General features: G+C 40.2%; 1 protein-coding gene across 1 annotated transcript in view; it reads left to right on the forward strand.

Moving 5' to 3' along the window:
- Nucleotides 1-9,556: 9,556 nt before the first annotated feature.
- The window catches only part of LOC307134791 (NACHT, LRR and PYD domains-containing protein 3-like), a gene marked incomplete at its 3' end in the record, with an annotated part of 177,276 nt that continues 174,682 nt past the window's right edge, over nt 9,557-12,150 (forward strand). Inside the window, exons 1-2 of the mRNA XM_079830788.1 lie at nt 9,557-11,004; nt 11,356-11,871. Coding sequence (XP_079686914.1) covers nt 9,590-11,004; nt 11,356-11,871 — 1,931 coding nt within the window. The 5' untranslated portion in view covers nt 9,557-9,589. The remainder of the gene's footprint in view (nt 11,005-11,355; nt 11,872-12,150) is intronic.

Genomic DNA, 12,150 nt, shown 5'->3' on the forward strand with positions numbered 1-12,150 from the left:
CCCCCCCCCCCCCCCACAAAAAAAAAAACACGTCATGAAATGATTATTTCTACATTGACAACTTTACAGCTCAATAATAAACCATAAGAAAACATGAGATCAAGTATGTGAACTTGCAACAGAACACATTTTATATTATTTTACATTTGATTATTTTATTTATTTCTAAAGAACATTTTAGTAGCCTATTTGGTGCACTTTAAAGGGATATTTCACCCAAAATGAAAATTCTGTCATCATTTACTCGCCCTCATGATGTTCCAGACCTGTATGAGTTTCTTTGTTCTGCTGAACACAAAAGAAGATATTTAGAAGAATGTTTGTAACCAGGCTTCTTTGGGGGCACCATTGACTTCCATAGTAATCTTCCTATGTGTTCAACATAAAGAAATGAATACATGTTTGGAACAACTTGAGGGTGAGTAAATGATGACAGAATTTTCATTTTTGGGTGAACTGTCCCTTTAAGCAGTCATTCTGAACCAGTAATCACTTTTTTGAATTTCAAAAATGTAATTTTTTTAAATTAATTTGCTTAAATTATGACTATATTATCATGTAATTATTTGTCCCATTTTTATCAAAAAATGTTTTTAAATGTCATAAACTTTATATGACAGGATTATTGGTTATGTATGATTATAGCGTAGCTAAATTATAAATTAATAATTACATTTATTAGGCTATAATCTATTAATTAACCTGTCTAAAAAATAATAATTTTGTCTGCAAAGCTCTGATAATATTATATTAAGATATTATCCATTAAAAAAACTATAGGCTACCTTTAGAAGCACAGATGTGTCTGTCACCGCTGTTGCTTTAAGTCAGTCAGTCTGAGACACTGAAATGCTTCTCACAAAGTGTGCAGTTGGCCTGAGGTTCATCCTGAGTTACTGGACAGACCCATTGATACCTTTTTGATATTCAGCTCTATATCTGGAGATCCTCTTGCGTTTAAACGGTGGACGCGACGCGAGCTCTACATGTTTTTAAAAAACCGGCAAGTTTACAGGCACACGGCACAGCGCATGTTCTCGAGACTCCGCCGCTATGGCAACAAAGTCGCTAAAACGCAATCACGCACAAATGAGCTCCTGTACTACTTATTGTGAAATTGATTTGTTTATATTTGCTATAAGTATTCTCCACACTGCAAAATCCTTGTGTGTTTATTGAACTACGTGTGGACCTATGTAAAATACGGAACAAATCGCGTCCCGTATTGGTTTGATATGGAACGCGTCATTTTGCTTGTAAATACGGGACGATTCCGTATTTTACGGGACGGGTGGCAACCCTACTCTTATACCACGCTGGCTAGCGGCCACGCCCAGTGAAACGCGTTCGCACGAGGTCACGTGACTAACAAACTTTCAGCAAACAGACAACCACTACAGTACACAGACAACGTTCTGACTAACAGCTGAACTACAGATCACTTAAGAAAATGTAAACAGTACTCACAGACTAGTTGTTCTCCCTGAAGTTCAATTGCTTCTCTCTACCTCCAATTGTAAACAATACAGCTCTTATACCACGCTGGCTAGCGGCCACGCCCAGTGAAACGCGTTCGCGCGAGGTCACGTGACTAACAAACTTTCAGCAAACAGACAACCACTACAGCACACAGACAACGTTCTGACTAACAGCTGAACTACAGATCACTTAAGAAAATGTAAACAGTACTCACAGACTAGTTGTTCTCCCTGAAGTTCAATTGCTTCTCTCTATACAATCTACACTAATAAACAAAATTAAAAAAAAAACTTGCAGGTTGTCTTACCTTACACCTCTTAGCAAAATGAATATAAATCCGTTCTTCAATTCCGCGCTACATGCACATTTAACGGAGTTCATGTCAATGAAAGCAAAAGACTTGAGCTGCATTTATTTATCATCAGCTCATTTCAAGATCAACGGCTGCATGATAATGTGCGCGCTAAGCACCGGTAAGAGCATTTAGTCTCATTAGTTTTAATGAAGATGATTGTGTTTTTGAGCATCTGAGACATCTGGGTGTTTTTCTTGCATTTTCTTGTGGTGGCTGCAGCCCGCCTCAGCACTTGGTGCCCAATACGCAGCGCGTGATCGGAGCGGCGGCTCTGGTTTGAGTGATCGGATTTAAATCCGCCTTGAAAGAATTTCCGAAGACATTTACTCCTGATCTTTTCAAAATATTATAGATATCTGATAAGAGAAAACGAATGAAGTGAGCAGGTGTAAAGAGGCTGTAACTCTTGCAGATGCCGAGCTGCGCTGAAGGAATGCTCGCTACCAGGCACGTGCATAGGGGCTTTGGGTGCTCGAGCCCCTGCCCTTTTTCAAAATGAATCAAAAGTGCCCCTCTCAGACAAATATCAATGATAATATTGTGGTCAATAAAACTAAATAAATGTGATTATTATAACATGACAATGTTTACAATAGTAACGAATGGCTCAAAAGTTGGACAATTTCTGTTGAGGCGTTGCCATAACGCGTTGCTATGGATCGCGTGCCTTTTTTTTACATTCTATGGTTTTGATTGACAGCTGATTTTCCTCTGTTCGGAAGCGGCTCTCGAGCCAAATATGGTCCTTTCAGAGAGTGTGTGGCCTTACGGGAAAAAAAGTAAACCAATATTTTTTTTCATCCATAATCAGAGCTAATGTGTTGATTTAATTACAAATCTATATATTATATATTTTAAAGTATTACACAATTCACCAATGCCCGTTTGTCATGTATATACACCAACCAATCGTGATCTGGCAAAGCAAGTTCAAATTCCATTGGGCGATGTGAAGTGGAGGTAATTTTCTGTTCTTATTCATAAATCGGTTGAAAATTACATGGACAGACGAACTAACGTTTGTGGAACGATTTCCTGCGGTTTGTCTCATTTTATAAATTGCATCACTGACAAAATGGATTTTAACAGACAACAAACAAATCCCTGCACAAAACCACAGTAGCAGCAGCAAACGTCGCATTAATGGTAAGTGTTAAATTCACTTGTATTTATGTATATTGATACACCGTTTACCATTTCATGAAACTATCAAAGTTAACAAAAACCAAGTGCCACCGGCACCTACAGGCCTATTATGTGAAGATACGTGAAAGGACTTTATTATATTACCATTTTTGAATATTATGCAGATTCAAGATTCAAGATTCAAGAGTTTTATTTGTCACATACACAGTTATATACACAATATACAACTGGCAGTGAAATGTAAACAGGTCCGCTCCATGGACAGTGCAAATAACAGTTACAAGAAATTAAATAGAAATAGAATAAAATTAGAATAAAAAGTATTAACATAAGTAGAATTATAATAAATCAAGTAAAAGATAAAAATAGGAAATAAGATAAAAATAAAAATATAAAAAATATGTGGATATGATAAGTGAGATAAACTGTAGACTTAAAAATAAGTGGTTAACATAAAATATATAATATGTATATATAAAGAAGTATAATGTGCAAGGTTTATTACAGGTTGTTACGCAGTAACAATAGGGACGTAAAGTGCAGTGCAATTGCAGTATGTGGATGTTAATGTTAAAAGACTGGATGTTTATGTGTGTGCGGGGGTGAAGTGAGTCACGTGACTGAGTTCAGGAGTCTGATGGCCTGGGGGAAGAAACTCCTCCTGAGTCTTTCAGTCTTTGCCATCAGGCTACGGAAGCGCTTACCAGATGGCAGCAGGGTGAAGTGAGAGTTTGCAGGGTGATTAATGTCTCTGATGATTTTAGTAGCTCTACCTCTGCAGCGTTTGGTGAAGATGTCCTGCAGAGACGGGAGAGCTGAGCCTGAGATGCGCTCGGATAAGCGCACCACTCTTTGCAGGGCTTTGCAGTCGTGACTGGTGCTGTTCCCGTACCACGCTGTGATGCACTGAGTCAGGACACTTTCTATCGCCCCTCGATAGAAAGTTTTCAGGATGGCTGGTGAAACCCTGAATTTCCTCAGCTGGCGCAGGTGGTACAGTCTTTGCCTGGCTTTTTTCACCTGTGTCTGGATGTGTGTAGTCCAGGTCAGATCCTCGGAGATGTTCACACCCAGGTATTTGAAGCTGCTCACTCTCTCTACCGGTGTCCCGCTGATCATGAGAGGGGAGTATGACTGATGCTGTCTCTTCCTGAAGTCCACAATCAGTTCTTTGGTCTTGTTAACATTCAGAGAGAGACAGTTGTCCTGGCACCATGATGTCAGTTGCTCCACTTCGTCCAAGTATGCCGTCTCATTGTTGTTGGAGATGAGACCCAGGACAACAGTATCATCAGCAAACTTGATGATCGAGGTGGAGCTGTGTGTGGACAAACAGTCATGGGTGTAGAGAGAGTAGAGCAGGGGACTCAGCACACAGCCCTGTGGAGCTCCAACACTCAGGGTGATGGAGGTGGAGGTGAACTGGCCTACTCTCACCGTCTGGGGTCTGCCAGTGAGGAAATCTTCAATCCAGAGGCAGAGAGAAGAATTCAGGCCTAGATCCAGGAGTTTGTGTGTTAGCTTAATGGGAACTATGGTGTTAAAGGCTGAGCTATAGTCAATAAATAGCAGCCTGACATAGTTCCCACTTTTGCTGTCGATGTGAGTGAGGCAGGAGTGAAGGACGTGAGAAATGGCATCTTCAGTCGATCTATTGGGACGATAGGCAAACTGAAGAGGGTCCAAAGTGTCAGGAATGGAGGAGCAAATGTTGTTTTTAATGAGTCTCTCAAAGACCTTCATGACTAAAGATGTGAGAGCCACTGGACGATAGTCATTTAGGCAAGAGGGTTTACTGATCTTAGGTACAGGGATGATGGAGGCTCGTTTGAAGGAGGTGGGGACAACAGATGTAGCAAGGGACTCGTTGAATATGGATGTAAAGAGCCCTGCGAGCTGATCAGCACAGGACCGCAGAACACGACCTGAAATACCATCCGGCCCAGCAGCTTTCCTGACATCCACACGTTTGAGTGCCCTCCGAACCTCGTCCTCCGAGACAGAGATCACGTGACCGTTGCTGCTCTGAGGGACTCTCTCTGACGCGTCACTCGCCGGAGTCGCGCTGCCGCGATTACCATCAAAGCGAGCGTAGAAAGAGTTTAACTCGTTCACCAGTAACGGATCAGCTCTCACCTCTGCAGAGGATTTAGTTCCAAAAGCACAGATGGTTCTCAGTCCCTGCCACATCCGCCGGGAGTCGTTGAGTTGGAAATGAGATTCCACTCGGTCTTTATAGCGGAGTTTTGCGGCTTTAACGGCGCGCCGGAGGGCGTAACATGAAGCTTTGTACTCCCTCATATCCCCCGTTAGGAGACCGGCATTGTAAGCGGTGGTGCGCGAGTTTACTGCAGTGCGAATTGAACTGTCCACCCACGGTTTCTGATTAGGGAAGGACGTTATAGTTATTGTTTGTGTGGCTTGCTCTGTCAGTGTGTTAATAAAGCAGAGCGCCACTTCTGTGAACTCGCTGACGTCCTCAGAACTCGCGCGGAACATGTCCCAGTCGACGTCATCAAGAGCTGCCTGTAGCGTGATCTCTGAATGGGATGACCAGCGTTTGACTTCCCTCCTCACCGGGGGCTCTTGAACGAGCCTTTGTTTATATTCCGGTGTGAGGAAAATGGCGGCATGGTCCGATTTGCCAAAAGCTGGCTGTGAACGAGCTTTGTAGGCGTTCTTAAACGGAGAGTAGCAATGATCCAGTGTGTTTGCTCCTCGTGTGGGACAGGAGACATGCTGGTGAAAGTTTGGCAATACTTTCTTTAGGTTTGCTTTGTTAAAATCACCCGCGACGATGAAAGCAGCGTCGGGGTGTTTGTTTATGAAGCCGCTGGTCACATCATGGAGGGCAGATAAAGCCAGCCCCGTGTCTGCTTGTGGTGGAATATAAACGGCAGTGGAGATGACCGAGGAAAACTCCCTCGGTAGGTAGAAAGGCCGGCACATGATAGTTAAATGTTCCAAGTGAGGCGAGCAGGATCGCGAAAGAATGGAGATGTTCCTAGGATCGCACCATTTCTTGTTTATCATGAAACACACTCCACCGCCTTTAGATTTCCCGGCCTCGGCTGTTCTGTCCATCCGAAAAACAGAGAAGTTCTCGGACGGCGTCACGGCTGTATCCGGGACCGCTGGCGTGAGCCATGTTTCGGACAGACAATAGATGTTGCAGTCTCTCATGTCCCGTTGAAAACTTATCCTGGCTCTAAGATCGTCCATCTTATTCTCCAAGGATTGGACATTTGCGAGCAAAATGCTCGGGAGAGGAGGACTGAATGCTCTTTTTCTCAGTCTGTTGCGGATCCCAGCGCGTTTCCCGCGGTGTTTTTTGAATCTTCGCCGTCGACTCGAGTGGCCATTGTTCAACTCGGCGTCCCGGCGAATCTCAGGTGGAAGATTGGAGAAAGTGTCCTGAAACAGGTCAGTGTAGCGGTAACCAATTTCCAGAAGTGTTTTGCTGTCGTAACAGATCAAAGCAGATGATCCGTTGGAAAAAATAGAGAGTAAAAGAGAGTAGAATAATAAATAAAAGCAAAGTCTTAGCGGAGCGACCTGAACGGCGACCGAGCACGGCGGCGCCATCTTGTAACAATCATTATGATTGTATAATATTTCATAATGCTTGTAACAGCATTATGAAAGTCTCTTATGTTCATCAAGCCTGCATTTATTTGATAAAAAACAGCAATATAGTGAAATATTATTAAAATAATGTTTTTCTATTTTAAAATAATTTAAAATATAATTTATTCCTGTGATCACAGCTGTATTTTCAGCATCATTACTCCACTCTTCAGTGTCACACATGATCATTCAGAAATCATTCTAATATGAGGATTTAATGTAAATGATTGAAACTGTGATACTATTTTCAAGATTCTTTGATTAATAAAAAGTTAAAAAGAACATTAGGTAATAAAATTTCACAATATTAGGCTACTGTTTTTTTTCTGTATTTTTGATTAAATAAATGCAGGCTTGATGAGCATAAGGAAATATATATATATATATATATATATATATATATATATATATATATATATATATATATATATATATATATATATATATATATATATATATTTACATATTGCCCCTTTTTTACATTTGAGCCCCTGCCCCTGAAGAACTCTCTGCACGGCCCTGCTCGCTACTGCTGCTGCTGACTCTAAACACCAGTCAGAGCCCGTCTGACGGTCGCGGTAGCATAGGCTCGTGTTGTTTCCACCAGTGCAAGCAGTGGCGTGCACAGACCTCCTCAGGGGCAGAAGGACCAAAAAGGGCACTAAAAAATAACAAGAATCAAATGGATTTTTTTACATTATTTAAATGCATTTATTTATGACATAAATCACCTGTATTTAAAGCAGTACGCGTCTGTCTGTTGTGTTTTTAAGTATTTTAACAAACAAAACAAAAAGTTTTTAAATTTTGTTCCCCACTGGCTTTCAATATATGGTTAAAACCATTCTTAAAAATATTCCATATTTCCTTGGCATTCTATGAAAAGACATTGATACAAATAGAATGCATAACACATCAAACAAAACCAGGGAAATGATGATAATATTACTAAACATATATATAATTATTTACTTTTACTTTGCTAATCAAAACAGTGAGAATCAAGCAGGTAATTATGAGGAATTCATGTTCAGTGTTGTTGATGTTGTAAACCTGTATTATAAGTATGAATGTATTTGCTATCATGAAATAGGTAACATTTTACAATAAGATTTCATTAGTTAACTACATTTGTTAACATGAACTAATAATAAACTGCCCTTCTACAGCATTTGTTAATCTTAGTTGAAATTAATTTCAGCATTTACTAATACATTATTAAAATCAAAAGTTGTATATGTTATATTAGTTAATGCACTGTGTCAAGTAACACAAACAAACAATGAACAGCCGTATTTTTATTATCTAACATTGACAAAGATTAAAATATTAATATACAATAACAAATGTATTGCTCATGGTTAGTTCATGTTGGTTAATACATTAACTTTACAAATGAGAACTTCATGCAAGTGTTACCATGATATTAAATATATAAATTCCATACAATTTAGAGTTTGACATGGACTTTTTCATTTCATTTCACTCGATTTATTTCCCCGAGCTAATAACACGAGGACGTGCTATGGTCTTGGATAAAAACAAATTGTTGACATTGTCAGACTCAGAATGCTGCTGCTGAACTCAAGACTCGAGTTATGCTTTTATTATAATTAAGCACAACTTGCACTCTCCTGCAACCTTTACAGTAGCGTGGTGGTAGGATAAATATACATTTCTGTATTAGCTTACCTGCTGATCGTGTAGTTTGAAAACTCGCGCGGCTAATCGCTGTGCTGTGTGTGCAGGTTGCGTGCATAGAGCTGAAAATGTAACTCCGTCTACCGATCCACCTCCGCCAAAAAAAATTTAATAAAAAAATACACAGTTTCTTTAACTTAATTAATGTCTATTTACATAATGTCTATTTTTGTATTTGCAATCTAGTCATGGCAAATAACATTTATGTTAATATTTATTCATCATACTGTTATCATGCAGTATTTTCTCTCTTGTTATTTCATAGGGAGCTTCAAAGAAGATTTATCAGTAACAGAGTATTGCCCTGTGTTTATCAGTATCCAATTATGTTTGTTGGGTAAAAAAGAAAAACGAAATAAACAAAGTCAAAAAAATTAACTTTTTCCCCAAAATTTTCTATAGATATCGCGATATATCGATATTGTGATTTTTTTTTAAATTTGTTTGGCCACAATAAATGTGGTGTGAAAAATCTAATATTTTTTATCCCCTCAGAACACTTTGATTATAGAGCTAGAGTCTGATGGGATCATTCTGTGAATCTTTAAAGCTTGAAGCCGGTCAGTATTTACTGCCATTATACAGACGAACACGAGCAGGACATTTATCAACATTTCTCCTTTTGTGGCCTGAAGAAGAAAGAAGATCATAAGCCATTAGAACAACATCAGGTTGAGTAAATAATGACTGGATTCTCATGTTTGGCTGAATTTAACGGGTCCCTTTATCCCTTTAACTGCTCTAGTGTAACTTAGAGACGACATTTAATATGAGACTCAGAAACACTGAACACACAGAGATGAGTTCGGTTTTTATTTCTGATTTCACCTCAAATCTGTGGACAAACATTCAGTGATGAACTTTGACCCCAATGTCCAGATATAAGACACTTATTGTCTGACAGAATCTCTGGTGTCAGATTGAGGATGAGGTTTGGGTTTCTTCATCATCTCTTAAAGCTCTTAGTGAGTTTGTTCCTGGTCTCTGTCACCTTGAGCTGCTCGCTGGAGGATTGAAAGACACGCTTTTCCTTTTCTCTGTGTTTTTCTACTTCTCTGTTTCCGGTGAAGCTGCTCTGAATCAATGTGCATTGTGAAAAGTGTTCAACTGAAGCTGACATGAATGCATTAATTACACAGAAAATACAAGATTGATCTTTATTGATTTACTGTATAATTTAAGTTTACATTATATTTTTATTCTGCATATTTTTAACCTGTTCTTTGTTTTGGTTTGATCAGAGTGGATAGAGATGATCCGACTGGAGATTCTCCTCAACCAATGAATGATGAGCTCCAGAGAGTCAAAGACCGGCACAAAACCAGCATGAAGAACAAGTATGAGAGATTATTTGAGGGAATGAAACTCCAGGAGAATGAAGCCCTCCTGAACAGGATCTACACACAGCTCTACATCATAGAGGGAGAGAGAGGAGGAGTGAATGAAGAACATGAGGTTTTACAGATGGAGAAAACAGCCAGAACACAACACTCACAAGACACTCCAATCTACTGCAATGACATCTTTACAGCCTCACCTGAACCAGGACGTGAGGAGAAAGAGCAGATCAAGACTGTTCTTACTAAAGGCATCGCTGGAATCGGAAAAACCGTCTCTGTGCAGAAGTTCATTCTGGACTGGGCCGAGGGAAGAGCCAATCAGGATGTAGATTTCATGTTTGTGCTTCCATTTCGAGAGCTGAACTTGATCCGAGATCATCAGTACAGTCTTCACAGACTTCTGCTGGACTTTCATCCTGAACTTCAAGATCTGGACTCAAGGATTTATGAGGAGTGTAAAGTTGTGTTCATCTTTGATGGTCTGGATGAAAGCAGAATCACACTGAGGTTTTCAGACGCTCAGGAAGTTTCTGGTGTGACTGAGACTTCATCAGTGGATGTGTTGATGTCAAAGCTCATGAAAGGAGAGATGCTTCCCTCGGCTCTCATCTGGATCACCTCCAGACCAGCAGCAGCCAATCAGATCCCCTCCGAATACATCAACCGTCTGACAGAGATTCAGGGATTCAATGAGCCTCAGAAGGAGGAATATTTCAGGAAGAGAATCAGGGACGAGCATCAAGCCAGCAGAATCATCTCACACATCAGAAGAGCAAGAAGCCTCCACATCATGTGCCACATACCCGTCTTCTGCTGGATCTCATCCACTGTGCTTCAGAAGCTCCTGGAAGAAGATCTGAGTGCAGAAATCCCTCAAACTCTGACTGAAATGTACATCCACTTCCTGCTGATTCAGATCAACATGAGGAATCAGAAGTATGAAGAGAGAGATCCAGAGAAACTCCTGCCGTCCAACAGAGAAGTGATTGTGAAACTTGCTGAAGTGGCTTTCAAACAGCTGATGAAGGGCAATGTGATGTTCTATGAGGAGGACCTGAGAGAGAGCGGCATAGACGTCACTGACGCCGCAGTGCATTCTGGGATATGCACTGAGATCTTTAAGGAGGAATCTGTGATTCATCAGAGGAAAGTCTACAGCTTCATTCATCTGAGCGTCCAGGAGTTTCTCGCTGCTTTCTATGTGTTTTACTCTCATGTGATCAAGAACAAGAAACCACTGCAGGAATTCAGATTTTACTGGCCTGATAAAGACTCTCTGTATGATCTACTAACATCAGCAGTAGATAAAGACTCTCTGTATGATCTACTAACATCAGCAGTAGATAAAGACTCTCTGTATGATCTACAAACATCAGCAGTAAATAAAGTCTCTCTGTATGATCTACTAACATCATCAGTAGATAAAGACTCTCTGTATGATCTACTAACATCAGCAGTAGATAAAGTCTCTCTGTATGATCTACTAACATCAGTAGTAGATAAAGACTCTCTGTATTATCTACTAACATCAGCAGTAGATAAAGACTCTCTGTATGATCTAATAACATCAGCAGTAGATGAAGACTCTCTGTATGATCTACTAACATCAGCAGTAGATAAAGACTCTCTGTATGATCTAATAACATCAGCTGTAGATAAAGACTCTCTGTATGATCTACTAACATCAGCAGTAGATAAGACCCTCAGGAGTGAGAATGGACGGCTGGATCTGTTCCTGCGGTTCCTGCTGGGCGTCTCTCTGGAGTCCAATCAGAGACTCTTACAGGATCTACTGACACACACAGAGAAAAGCTCAGAGGACATCAGGAGAACCACACAGTACATGCAACAGAAGATCAAAGATGAGAAGGATGATGATTATATTGATGGACTGTATGTAGATGAAATTGATATGCAACGCAAAAAAGATAAAAAAACAGCTAAACTCAAGCTCTCAGCTAAACTCTCAGCTGATAAGTCCATCAATCTGTTCCTCTGTCTGCTGGAAGTGAAAGATCAGACTCTGTCCAGAGAGATTCAGGAGTTTGTGAAATCAGACAAACACTCAGAGGAGGAACTCTCTCCGTCTCACTGCTCAACAATCGCCTACATGCTTCAGATCTCAGAGGAGCCGCTGGATGAGCTGAACCCCAGGAAATACAACACATCAGCTGAGGGCAGAAGAAGACTGATACCAGCTGTGAGCAACTGCAGAAAAGCTCTGTGAGTGTGAATTATTCACTAATGAAGAATCATGTTTAATAATGAATCAGCACCATTTGCTAAATGAGAGGTTTTCTCCTGAATAACAAGCTCAGAGTCTTATAGGGCTCATGACGTGCCTTCTCATTATTTTAATGTGGAAATGAAGCAGTCAGTCAAGTTAACATTATTTAGGAAATGGATTTACACTCTAATCAAAACTAATAGACAAACACGATAAATGTCACCATTTAAAAGAAAAAAATATGTTGTATCTTGTAGCAAAGGCGCCGCCATCTT

This window comes from Gobio gobio (assembly GCF_949357685.1).
Source record: "Gobio gobio genome assembly, chromosome: 12".
Classification (NCBI taxonomy): Eukaryota; Metazoa; Chordata; class Actinopteri; order Cypriniformes; family Gobionidae; genus Gobio; species Gobio gobio.